The sequence below is a fragment of the Solea senegalensis genome, linkage group LG3, assembly GCF_019176455.1.
Source record: "Solea senegalensis isolate Sse05_10M linkage group LG3, IFAPA_SoseM_1, whole genome shotgun sequence".
NCBI lineage: Eukaryota > Metazoa > Chordata > Actinopteri > Pleuronectiformes > Soleidae > Solea > Solea senegalensis.
The window spans coordinates 27,970,754-27,984,809 of NC_058023.1; the positions used below are offsets into that span (position 1 = coordinate 27,970,754).

Below are 14,056 nucleotides of genomic sequence, written 5' to 3' on the forward strand. Positions count from 1 at the left end.
ATACACACACATTAGTGCTTACGGTAGGAAACGCTCCATTAGATTCAAATGAAACATTCTCTTCGACAGGCAGCTTGAGTCAGAGGCCTGGAAATTTTGCACTACACAAGCATCTTGTCGGGAAAAACATGCAATTCAGACATCCACCGTTACATTTCATTTCCTCTGAGGAAACGTTCACTTGTCCTATGATCTGTTTCCTCACTTCCCGTTTTCCATTTCCACAAAACAAAAGTGGGAACACATGGTTCCAGCCCCGTCATGCCTGACCGCGTCATTTCCCCCCCACACATGTGACAGAATGACTGTAACCGGTGGAATGCACTGGGCCCGTGTGGAGCGTGCCCGCTGCGTGCTGAAGAACACGCCCTTATTTCCACGAACGACCTCTCGCTCGGATGCTGTTGAATAACAGGAAGGCTCGTCTACCTCACTCACATCCTGTACACCAGTGGGAAACCCTCGACAGTGACCTCAGGGTGGGAATTTCAATTAACATGCTTCCACTTAACGCTCATGTAAGCGCACTAGAGGGGTTGGAGGACAAATGGGATAATAAGCTTCTCTGATGTCGGTGTTTGCTTTATTTAACCTTTGTTTTCCCCCACCTCTTTATTCATTTATGTTTGTGTGTCTACACGTGCACGAGTGGATCTTGAGGGGGGTCACACGTGTGATTGTTTTTTCCTTATTTATATCCATTTTCCATCACAATGTCTTATTACCCTATGTTAGAGGTATTTGTTATGTTTTAATTTTACGTGTCTTCATTTTCTTTTTTTTTTCTTTTTTTATCCGCGGTCTCGTCGAAGAACCGCCCACATGTTTACATTTTCATTCGTCTTCTCCGCCTGCGATGAGGGACGGTCGGCGTGGTTGAGAAGCTTCTCACGTCGGCGTATTACAGCCTTCACTTGTCTGTGTGTAATGGTTTGACCCTGAGGAAACCGCTGTTCAGTCAATACCCTCTAGTCTTTTTAATCAGGCAGTCACAATAAATCAGTACAGGCTTTGTAACTTCCTACTTGAACTTGTGTGTTTTAACAAAGTGGTGTGCCTCGAATGTAATGAGAATCCATTTGTTTTCTCGCGGACACCCGTTAACTACTTTCTCTCTCCCATGTATATATTTCTATTTTATGTAACGCGAAAGCCGACAGTGGTATTAATCAGCCGAGTGGTGCATATTAGCTGCTTTGTAAACACAGATATTTCTGTAATTATTCTACTGCAAAAAAAAACCACATCGACAACTGCTGTTTATTAGCAAACATTCCTGCCGCTGAAGTTGTTAATGGCATAAAATAAATTATTCAGAGTTTAATTTCTTTCTTCAACAACTAGCATCTGTTGTGCTTGTTGCTGATGTAATGCAGGCCCTTGACAATCAGTAAATAGGATAAAAAATATTTAGCAGGGATGTTTTTTTGCGGTTTACAGCAACTCGTGATTCATAGCAGTTTACCCGGTGTGGCTTTCTATTAGAATAAAATCTGGTATCAGCGATTTGTCTTAATGAGCCTCTGGATTTATTTGGAGCAAAAATAACAAAACATAAAAGTTTGATAATCTTGGGTAAAGAATAACTTTTCTGCTTCATAATGATTGCAATTCCAGTCTATGCCACGACATAGCAAGACTTTTAATATGCATTACTCATCAATTATACTGTATATGTATAATAACGTCACCATTTTAAATCATTCATATTGGGCTTTTATTGTGATATGGACCTTATGGATGTATATCTGTAGCATTACTCATCCAGCATCACTGTATCCAGGTCATTTGGAGCTGCACAGTGCAGGAACAGCAGCAAACTGCATTTTTGACATCAAATTTGTGTCCAGGTATATTTTCAGCCGGAAAATCCACTCGTAAGACCTTTCATGGCCGTTTTTAGCTGTACTGCTTTAGCTGCTTTACGATAGCTACGTTGCCGTGTGCTTGACTCCATCAGTTGTGATGTAAAACGCAGCATTGTGTTTGCATTAGTGTGGTAATGTGACATACAAACACGGCTGTACAGAGAAACACAGTGTGCCAGAGTGAGTCGCGTGAAGCTAATTGCCTTAAACAGCGTTGCGTGAACTACTGGCTCACGCAATGACACTTGCTGTTAGTGAGAATGTATGCGTCTTAATTCTCTGTCACAATAGGGATAGGAAGTAAATTAAAAAAAAGGTACAACAATAATGAAAGTATGGCGCTGTAATCAATCACTGCACTTAGTCTCAATAAGCAGCAACAAGAGAGGGAGATGTTCTTTATTAGTGGCCCTCTTTGAGACACTGACTGTGTGAAGTATGAGTCAACTTTATGTGAGTTCACGTCACCTGGGTGGCAAGTTAGTACTATTCTTGAAGTAAAACTCCCCCTAAGGCTCGATCCTATGAGTCTTTGTGTCAGTATGCTCTAATAAGTCCAGCTCCCAGGATAAGAAAGTTTCTCACTCTCGCCGAGTGGAATAAATTCAGTGATCGACCACATTTGTCTGTCGCACCATGAAGCCAAAATTATTACAGACTCGCCGGGCCTCCGCTTCCTTCACTGTGAGTCTGGAGGCGCAGGTTAAAACTCATGAGTCTGTGTCGTACTGAGCCGAGCCATCAACTGATCCAGCTGTGAGCTGGGATTTTCATTTGCAATTCCATAGCAAGTCCCGGAACGTTTTTCTATTCGATTCCAGCCTTACCCTTGACCTGATTTGATACAGTTGTGTTGACATTTGCTATGTCTGCTTTCAGTGGCCCCATAGCTGTGAAGGGATTTACCTCCCAGGAATACTAAAGAGTGACTTTACTACACTGAGTTGACTCTGTATGGTGCTGAGAGAGAGAGAGATTGCTCTACTTGGTTTACGTAGATGTCACCTGCCTCTCTGCGGGGGCAAACCCAAGCACAATTCAATATATAAAATGTGCAACCCGAGTTTAAAATGGGTACTGCAATCCAAATTAAAGCTATTGGAGAGTGTGTTCCACCTCAGAGACTCCAGAGAATAAGAATCCAGACGAGCTACACTTACACTTTTCCACAACATAAGCAAAAACTACATTCGCAGGCAGTAAATAACGTTTAAAATCGTGATAAAACGGGTGGTACAATTGTTGTCAGTGAAGCCAGTATTTCTATTTAACACGTTTCCTTAATATTTTATGTTTGCTTTTTTTTTTACGACTTAAAGTTCCAGTGTGGAACAATAATACTTCAGTAAGTGTATTTACTGAAATTAAAACGGTCCAGTTTTCTTAAGAGAACCATGATAACAATGTAAATAGTAGAGTGTGGAAGGAGAATGCAGCACAAGTTTAGTTCGCCGCACACCCACACATTAGACAGCATGATGCACAGTCCTGCCAGAGCTGTATGGTGTCATAATGAGCAGAGAAACACGGGGGTGAAAAAAAGGCAACTAAATGTGAACATAAATAAAACAGGTTTCAACTTAAATGGCTTTTATAATGCGTTATGTGGAAGGATCAACATTCAATATTTATACCGGATCTAAAGAAACGGGAATGCATCATTTTAAGGGTGAACAACTAAATGTGAATTTGACACTAAGTTATAAGAAATAACTCTGTGGAGCCTGTGGGTTACTGTATGGTGTCAGACATCATGATGATGATCATGTCAGAAGAAAATAAAAACCTGAAACTAAAAATAGTGGGCATGGCAATACCCCGTCTCTAGCTGCAGTTAACCACTTCCTGCACGGACACACGAGGCTAAGACTGAGCATGCAAATCTTCCAAAAAAAAAAAAAAAGGAGGAGTCTGTTTAAAGAGAAGGCGGAAAGGGCAACTTCCCTGAAGTGAAGGGCACACATCCATCTGTTCGCCACAGTGGGAAAAAAAAAAACGCCGCCACTGTTTCCAATTGACTGATCGCCGCTGTGAGTGCCACTTAACCTTCCCCCGAAAAAGACAGAGGGCAAATATTAAATAAATAAAAAACACTAAGAGCTGCACCGTCGCTTTTATATAATCATCTTTGGGGGAGGGGGGGGGTTGTGTACAGAGCTCCTGTGCTCGAGCAACACAAACAAACAAACACACACTGTACCAACCAGTTTGGCTACATAGCAGACAACCAGTGAGTCAGTCTTCTTCTTTCCCAGTCGAGGCAGGTGCCTGTTGAGATGCTCTCGCAGCTTGTCAACCGTCTGCATGCAAAGCAAAAAAATAAAAACAACAAAAAAACACACTGATTATTTTCTGTGAATCTACTCTGTGTGTTTATGTGTGTGTGTGTGTGTGAGAATAGTTTGCAGTGCACTCGGCAGGGTCAAATTGAGTTCACCTCCACTTTTCCCCCCCCTGACTACAGTGTCCCAAAAAATTGATTAAACCATGGAGGAGCAGAGCGGAAAGGAGGAGAGGGAAAGAGGAGGAGAGTCCGGGAGTAAGTGAGAGGTGGTAGCATCAAATGAGTGAAGAGCTACAAACAGTGTAGATTTAAGAGAGTGAACTGATATCCTTCAGGGGGGAAGAAGGGAATGACAAATACAAGGAGGATAAGAGCGAGGAAGAGGGGTGGAAATAAAGAGGAAGGAAGGAAGAAGTGATGAAGAAAGAGGAGAGGGTAATTCTAATAATAGCCGGGGCGACTGTTACCATTTAAACTGAACTCCATTAAACTCTTTAAGAACTCTGCTGAGCACAGGGGAAAGTGGAGGATATGAAATTGTCCATCAAACGGCATCCAAAAAAAAAGAAAGGAAAGAAAAGAAGCAGGGCAAGGACCTTAACGTGCCCCTTCCTGTAAATTGTCGACTCATCTGAAGCGTCACGGGAGCTTCGCCTTAAAAGATGACAATGGGAGGGGGAATAATCTGCCGTCAGCATCTCGCGATGGATGTTTAGTAGTCTGTGTTTCAGCCCGTGTTCAAAGATGGATCCGCCTCCCGCCGAGCCTACACTGTTGTACATCAAAGATCTGAGAGGCACCCATCATTTTCTCATTATTATGCCCATTCCACGAGTCGGCGGATGGAAAATAGGAACGCGTACACACAAACACGCGGTGCGCTCCGAGACATCAAAGTGAGCATCCAATCTCAGAGCTATTGAGGAACAATCTACGCTGTGGCTGATGAGTTTGATTATTTTCAACCATGTTCAGCTCCTGCCGTTTGATTTTGAGTATCAGGATCTTCTCACCATTTACAGGTACCTGAAAAATATCGTATTTTAAATTTTCACAAATCCATTTTGGGGGCGGGATTGGACCCACTGGTGGGCTGGTTCTGGCCCGTGGGCCATACATTTGACACCCCTGATTTAACCCATCCTTATTACACATGAGTAAACACACACAAGCCCTGCTCCCATCCCGGGATTTGAACTGGCAACCCCCTGTGTACAAACCCAATTTCTTTCCTCTTGGCCACGAGGTGTCCACTTCCTGTGTTATAACACCAGCACTAGCTGCAGGGCTTCTGGTTAGCGAACGTGCAACCACATTTGTATGGCAGCTCTCTTTGTGCTGCGCCTTCTGCCAACGAAGCTCTACAATGACAACACTTCCCATGATTCCACAGTGCTTCATGACGTCATCAAACTAGGTCCGCTGTTTTTGTTTTCATTGACAAAGATCTAGTGGCTTCTCAGGGTTTTCAAGTGGACGTAAATTTAAACTAAAATAATTCTCAAGGCTCAAAATGTCTGTAAAAGGGCCAGAAAATGTTAAAAATTGTTTAGCTTTGTATTATTAGAATAGGCATAGTACTTGGTCCGAGCCTTGAAACTGCAACGCTAATTCCACACTTTTTAGACCCACTCATAGGGGGCGGGACCTCAATTCCAGAATGTAAACAGTGTCCGCCATCTTTGCTAACAGTTACGCTAACAGGACCAAGTGTAGCTGGTGGGCACGTAACAAAGAAAAGAATGAATATTGATATTTCTCAACGCTACTAGTTATTTACAATTAACTACGTGTTAAAATAGTAATAAATAAAACCAGATTTTGTTTGTTAAATTTCAAATTTGAACAGTATGAAACATTTGTGTGGGTTTTTCATCACATATCATTGTCTGTAAAACATAATCCAAACTGAAAACCAAACAAATAAATGTTGCAGGAGTTCATTCAATTCAAATGTGACCAGTTTAATGTCGACACAACCAACTCACAACTCATCTCCACTATATATCCACACTCCCATCTCAGAAAACAGACATCTGACTATAACGTGTGTGTCTGTGTGAATGTATCGCAGCCGGCACTCACCAGGCCTATGAGCACTCTCTGTTGATGGTCCTCCTCCTGGAAAAGTGGCACCAGCTTCTTATCTAGAGGACACCAGGCAATAGAGATATAAAAGAGACGTATGAAGAAACGCTTGATGCTGTGCTGCACCTCTCCCCCAACCCCCCCCTCACCCCCACTCGGAGTAAGAAGCACAGGTAGCCTCTGGTGTGTCAGGAACAATCAAAGGAACGGGCCATCGGGCAAAATGGAAGAAACCAAAAAACTGTGACTTGTTTACGACTTTAATAAAACGGGGGGTAAAAAAAAAGGAGGGCTGATCTAGGACATTTATGGATTCTTTCGGGAGGGGGGGGTGCTTATTTGAAAAATACATGCCAAAGCTTGGGGGTTTGACACTGCAATCCTGCTGTGTGTGTGGGTGTGTGTGTGTGTGCATACAGTATATCTGTGTGTGAACATGCAGGCTGCAGTTCTTTTGTCAGTCATAGAATTGTGCAGCACACTCCACTACTCCACGACTTTAGATGAGTGATTACACACTCACGCACACATACACACAACATGATCTTTTGATCACATCCTTTGTCCTACTACACTTTTTTTTTTTCTTAAATCCATAGAAACCAGTGTTTCTATTCAACGGTAATGGACTGTTTCATTTTCAGTCACCTACGTATTAAAATTTATATACATATATATGTGTATATATATATAAATTTGAATAAGAGACTGTATGCGTAACAAGAAAAATACTAGAAAAAATTTATAACTTAATCATGAGCCAAGTCACTACACTTTACAAGTATCCCTCAAAATGTCCATCTGGACAGGATTTACTGCATGTTAAAATACTGTTAAAATGAAGAAAAACACCTCACAACAGATTTTGCGTATTAAATTTGACTTTTTTTGAGTCTCACAACGCTTTCTTTGTCTCTAAATGTACGAAAACAGGCCAAAAAACTGGATACTTATGTACGCCGGTGATTTGACGCTCATTCTCCGGCTTCCTGAAACAGCGCGGGTTTCAAGGGTTAAATACAAATAATAATGGGTTTATCACGACCATGTTTTCCCTCAAACCCTGCTCGGAACACGATACTACATTATATTGCTTCGAGGGGGCTGCTTTAAATTCTTGTGCTGCCCCTATCACGTGGAAAAGTGATCAAACTGTCATGTTTTACAAGTGAAATCAGTGGGAGTGGGTGTGGACGCTTGAGATCATCCATGTGCATTGACGAGGGAACGTCCCCGTGTTATGGTCGACACAAAACAGCTGCACTCGAGTCAGGAGAGAGAAAGACAGGCATGAAAACAGACGGGAAAGGAAGTACCTAACTCCCCACTGTTATATAATTGTAGCATTTTTCATCATCTTCTCTTTTTTCATTCTGCTTTCTCTCTCTCTCTCTCTCTCATTTTTTTCCATGCCTCTCCTGTCCTCCACTGTTTTTTTCCCCCGCTTCTCCTTCAAAGATAAATTAGCGCAGTGGTTGAGTTCAGCTGAATTCTCCAGTGGGCATGAAGAATGCGACCTCAGACGAACACACAAACACTTTCACACACAGTTTCCGTTTCCATTACAGCTCAAGGTTTTCCTTATTTATTCACGTATAGCGATACGTGCGTGATGCATCTATGGCTTTACATTCTGTCTGCGTGCGCATGCATGTTAATGTGCCGTCTTACCGAGACACCAGGTATCCACCATCGACAGAACTCTGCAACAAAAAGAAAAAGAAAAAGAGGTTTGCATTAAAAAACAAAACCCTTAAGCCAGTATTATACTCAGACTCTTACTTTTTATGTAGTAGGCTGAGGCTGCATAATGATACACGGGGAAAAAAAAAAAAATATCAAAACTATAAAAGCAAAACAGTTTGTAAGCAGGTGCGTGAGTTTGGCCCGAAGGAAGAAAAGTTAATTATTGTCCCTCACATAAACAAGACAGAGTTATTTTCAATAGGCAGCAGGTTTTTACACGAGCCTGTCATCACGTCACTTATCATTAGCAGCTCAGGACGTTGTCGCTGTACCCTCAAGTAGATATTTTATGTTTATGACACAGAGAAGCTGCAAAAGGCTTTATGAAAGTCAATAAAAGAAGAAGATTCTGAGGAGGTTTCTCGAGTTTGAAGAGTGAGGAATACAAAAAAAAGGAGTGCGAGTCAATTTCAAGGAGAGAAAAAGCATCGGCACTGGAGGTAAACGCTTATGTCACCCGACTGTGACATTAACATCACAAGCAGATGGGAGAACTCTTGAAATCAGTGTTTTCCACAGCGGCTCACATCCGCTCACATCACAAGAAAAGCTCCGGAGGAACATTATGGGATGAAAATTATAAAGTGCCAATATGAAGGAAATCAAATAACTATATGTATATATATATATATATATATATATATATATATATATATATATATATATATATATATATATAATTTTTTTTTTCCATGTGCTTCTCTTTGAAATATTCACTGAAATACATTAAGTTTTATTCTTATCTTAGTCGATCAGCTCCAAAACAGCTAAGAATATTTCTATCTCATCAACGACACTAAAACCAATCTCAAAATATAATATCGGCTATTTGGATGCAAATAAGGGCCAATGTACTGATCACATTGGTTGTCGTTGGAGGATTAAATGTTTTTAATGTTGCTGGATATAAGTTAACTGGCCCCTAACTAAACCGACACTGCACTTCCAGGCCTTTCAAGGTTTAAAACCATGCCTTGAAGTGCTAATTAGAGGACATTATACAAGTTTTATGAAGACAGGAACACAGTACAAAGTTGCAGTCATGCCTTTGTTCCCCCCCAGTGTCAGGTCATTTTAAAGTCTGTGGTACTTTTCCTCACAAAATCTCCAGTGGGAAGGCAGACTTACTTCTTTGTGTTCTCCTCAATGTGATTCATGTGGCTGGACGCTTTCCTTTCAGACCTCTGGAACAAACAACACCATGAGAGGGGAATTCAGGTGCTCCGGGTGTGCCAGGTGTACACACAGGTATGCCAATGAGAATATTCACAAAACACACACACATTTTTGTTGTCTCGCATCAACAAGCGACCAGGATTGCGAAATCTGCTTCTGTTTTAGACAGAAACCAAGGTTATTTAATAAAATAGCCTCGTCAATGATGACATGTTTGTCGACGCCTGCAACTAGGCCCTCGAGAGGAAGTATTGTTGGTCACCATCAAGACCACAGGTTCTAAAACTGCGGTTATGTGTACTACTTTAATGTACAAAGTCTGTAGAATTTGGAAAGTAAAACATTTTCATATGATTTTTGTGGTTATTGGCATCTACATGTACATTTATATTGAATGAAAGAATGAATGAATAAAAGTAACTTTGTTTTTTATAACTTTTTAAATCGACCCATAGTTTTCAAATTGTGGTACATGTACAACCAGTGGTACACAACCTTCCACTGGTGGAAAATCAGAAATAGTGCTCTACTGTATATACCAGGGTATGTGATCACAGTGGAGTTTAGGAATTTTGTGTGTAGAAAAATAATAATAAAGTAAATAATAGTAATTTGAGTGATGATTAAATCTGCCTATGGAGAAATAGCTGACTTTGCATGGGCCTATTTACACCACTGTATTTTACCATTGGTGAGAATGATGTTCCTTGGAGAGCTCAATACTTTCTCAGGCAGTACTTGGCATAAAAAGTTTGAGAACCACTGGTCTAGACTAAAACTAAAAGTCGGCCTCAAATCTGCAGCCAATTTGTTAAAAATGTCCCAAAAAACATTATTCCATTTGCTCTGGTAATGCCCTTAAATTCAACTTGTTTTGGTCTTGTATTAGGACGCTCACTGTTGACAGGTTTGACTTCTCCTCCAGGCTATTCGTGCTGGCTGACCCAATCGCTGTAAATGATTGTATAAATTGAGAATTTATTCAAACTGTTGAACGGCAGACGGATTTTAATGACAGCTTGGAAAAAGCCAGATGCTCCCTCTTATTAAGCCTGGTTTTGCTGAACTTGGCAAGGAGGCTTCTGATGAGCAACTCTTTTATCGAGCGCTTGATAGCTGGGATGATTATGTCTTAAAAGTATATTTTTTTATATGTATCGGCTTTTTTTTCCTCTTAGCCATGTCAAGGTCAAGGGCTGTTTAATGCTTTATTCATTGATTTTTAACAGATGATGCATTGAGATTGGTACTGTTGGAGTGATGATAGGAAGCGCTGTATGTTTATGTGTGCCATGATGTTTAGTATGTTGAAGGTAGGGTGGGAGATCATTTTCTGGAGCATTTCTTTTACTGTATTGCTCAAAATCCTCTTCACACGCCAATTGTAATCAATCAAACTGCCTTCTGACCCCTCTCATGCTCAGAAGACAACGTCAGAGGTGCCAACAACAGGTGTTGGTCGCAAACGAAAGACGTTTTTTGGGAAAGCTGCTGCCAAGAAAAAGGCTGATGCAGGGCGATCCAAGACCAGAGTGAACATCGGTGCTGTGTGTGAACGGTGGCGACAACTAAAAGCCCAGAAAGGGCTGCAAAGTGATGCCATGGTGGCTCTGTTTCTACTGGACCGATAGGTTCACTTTATGTCTTTGTGATCTTTTGAGAGTATTTGTTGTTGTTTTTTTTGTTTTTTTTGGCATCACGTTGTCATTTGTGTCCCAAAAAGTTAGCGTGACCAAAAAGTGTGAATATATACGTGAACAAGCATTGCTCGTTCCTGCGCTCTGGAGGCGTAGCTTCGGAGGGAAATCAGAAGAAAGGGGCTTGGACCTTTGAATTCAAAACCAGGATCCAGGATCTCTAACCTTACCTTAGTAGATAAACAATATTTACACACTCACCAGTTTGTCCCAGTCAGCCTTTATGTGTGAGGTTCTGTATCTGGGGTTGGGAACAGCATCCAGATATTTTGTCCTCTCTGTGTTCCACTGCAGCTCTGTCCAGAAACCCTGGAGACACACACACACACACACACACAACACCAAAGTGACAAAACAAGGACATCGCCTGAAACAACTGAGAATTCTTGCGTCAGAAATGCGCTCACGCAGACCCAATACATATAGAAATCACACTGTTCCACATGAAAGTGCCCTTTTGATGTCTGAAGGCAACGCGCTTCATTAATTTGCCAACACTGCATCACAAACAAACTGAGAGAACATACAGTATGTAGGTTATAATGTAACGTGTTCAGGAGCAGGAGCAGGAGCAGCAGCACAGCGTCATAAGAAGACTCTATACGGATATTCAACGCGTGTACGGTACACACCTGAATACGGTTTGAACATTTGGCGAACATGTTGTTACCTTTCCTTTCAGCGCAGCCTTAATATGCAGCTCAGTGCTACACAAGACACCAGGGATTTCCAGCAAACACACCGGTACGTCCTAAAACACAGGGAAGCAGACTCAAGAGCTGAGGGAACTTAGGAACAAAATGTGACTGCATGTGTCCTCTTTCTGCATTCTCATCGGGTTATATATAGATATTTCCAGTGCTTTATGCATGAGAAAATATGTGTATAAGTGCGCGCGGTACCTTCATGTCGAATACAGAGGAGTAAGGCAGGACTTTATCCAGGCTGACAGACTTGTTGTAGCTTATTCTGTACAAAGATGCTGGGAGAGTGTGTGAGAAGTGAATAATCAGGAGGAAGCACATGACCTTAAAACACACTTATTCTAAATGTTTTATACAAACAGACAAGCCAATAAGACAAACTTGAACAGCATTGTTATACATCACGACTACGGGTTCCAAATGCGTCAAAAATGAGGTCAACACTGTAGACGTCGTAGGAAAACAAGGAAATGAATATCGTCTGTACATAGGGATAATGTTGTAGCACCAAAAACAATGCAAATTTATGCTGCAAGGTGCTCTATCATCTAATATCTCTGAATAATGACTGTTTTCCCCACATTGTAAGTAAGTAAAAGAATTCTAGACAAACACAATGGGACAACACAAGGACTGCGAGGACTTAACCACATTTTTTTTTTTTTTTTACTGTTCTGCTCTTCTGAGTCTCCACGCTCTCTCAAAATAACAACATATATTTGCCAACTCCTCAGACCCACGTGGGACACCTGGCACAAGTACGTGGAAAAGAAATTCAACAGCCAAACTAACGGAGTTGATAAAACAATTCGGCTGTGTGGAGATAAGATGTATGCAGTCGAGAAACCGCAGAGGAGGAGGAGGAGGAGGAGGAGGCGGAGGCGGAGGCCTTAAAATGGCAGAGAAAAGTGCTGGACCGTGAAGGACTGATTGACTGCCACTGACCTAGAATGAACTCCTGGATCTGATCGAAGGACTCGAAGGCAATCACGTTGTCACACAGCCATTCAATAATCTAGTGGCATGACAGAAACACACAGGAGACAACGGTCACAGCTCGAGCCGCACTGCATCTTAATTTGTACATTTACATTCATTCGGGACAAATGAAATGACTTCAGTTTCAAGCTGCAGTGTGATTATTCTGCTTCTGTTTGCTCCGTAACTGTACTGTAAGCCGCATCCTTGATTTGGAAACAGGTTCTGTGCTGTCAAGCAAAACTATCAGACCTGACTGAGGGAGGGTTTGTGTGTATACAGGTGTTTATTCCATCAGACAGCTGAAAGACTTGATTTTTGGAACCAAAAATGAACTTCTAAAACTTTTCTTGGAGGCTTCTTTGTCTGCCTTTGCATAAAAAGAAGAATTTCCCATGTGCAGCCATTTGGGTGAACTCTTTTCACAATGGTTTGAATGAAACAGACATTTGTTTATATTTAAATGTACGCAGTACAGCTTTAAGAGTCATTTTAAGACCTGCAGATTGGGATTAAATTGATTCAAGACAAGAAATTTACCAGACATGAGTATTGTGTAAATTGGGCTCGAATTGTTGCCACCCCCCCCTCACCATTACCCTCAAATAATAAGTGTTACCTCTAATCTATACAAATATCAACTAAATATCTGCCATTCAGCCATATCTGCCAGTTATTTTTCATTTTTGGGCTCGAAAACTTGATAATTGTTGTTAATATGTATTTTACTGGAAATACTGTATATAATCGCATAAAATGAAGTTTGAAGAGACAGACCATAAATGTTGTTTAATACCTGGTTACGGAAGTTTTTCCGTATTATTAGTTATATATTATTCGATGGATTAAAAAAAGCAAATCAGCTCAATATATTGGTATAAATTATCAGCCAATGGCTGCACTGATTTCTAAAAATCAGTATCGGCATCAGCCACAGAACAAACTCCAAATCAGCCGACACCAAATATGTGGATAGAAATATTTGCTGTTTCAGTGAGAGGAGAACACTGATATGATCGCAAAGGCTGGACGGTGGAATCTAATAAAAATTCTCCATCCTGATAAGACGTTTTCTTGGACGATCTTGCCACAGCGGTGTACTGTGCACTATTTAAAGTAAAGAAACATGAAATATTAATGGATTCGTCAAAGAAGGAACCTGCGTGTATTACTACAGCCGGAGCGTATCGGAAATGGAATCTCGTCCTTTGCTGCCAGTTTCATTGCAGCGTGCAGAAACACGCGGTGCGGCGTTGTCCACGGTCGGTTTGAGTTCAGCGCCTTTTGCATAACAATAACTATTGCATGGAAGGGAACGAAAAGAAGCCAAGAAAGGAGTTGGTTTCTACCGTATTCAAACAAAGGGGAACTTTAAGAGGCAATCACCTTTTATTAAAGCCACTACTGGCCCCATTAACAGACTCTACGAAGAATACAAGTTAAGTGCGGTGTCTAATTTCCCAGCGCTAGCTGCAATAATGAAGCTGGTGACTCATTTAACCTCTAAAGAAAGAT

The 14,056-nt window shown here is 41.2% G+C and overlaps 1 protein-coding gene across 2 annotated transcripts in view; it reads right to left on the reverse strand.

The window, feature by feature from the left end:
- LOC122767340 (gamma-secretase activating protein) overlaps positions 1 to 14,056 on the reverse strand; it is a 34,240-nt gene that overhangs the window by 9,615 nt on the left and 10,569 nt on the right. For both annotated transcript variants that reach the window (XM_044022831.1, XM_044022830.1), the window contains 8 exons: positions 12,509 to 12,578; positions 11,762 to 11,841; positions 11,530 to 11,610; positions 11,061 to 11,168; positions 9,115 to 9,170; positions 7,912 to 7,943; positions 6,238 to 6,299; positions 4,073 to 4,168 (listed from right to left, as the gene is read on the reverse strand). In XM_044022831.1, the coding sequence (XP_043878766.1) occupies positions 4,073 to 4,168; positions 6,238 to 6,299; positions 7,912 to 7,943; positions 9,115 to 9,170; positions 11,061 to 11,168; positions 11,530 to 11,610; positions 11,762 to 11,841; positions 12,509 to 12,578 (585 nt within the window). The remainder of the gene's footprint in view (positions 1 to 4,072; positions 4,169 to 6,237; positions 6,300 to 7,911; positions 7,944 to 9,114; positions 9,171 to 11,060; positions 11,169 to 11,529; positions 11,611 to 11,761; positions 11,842 to 12,508; positions 12,579 to 14,056) is intronic.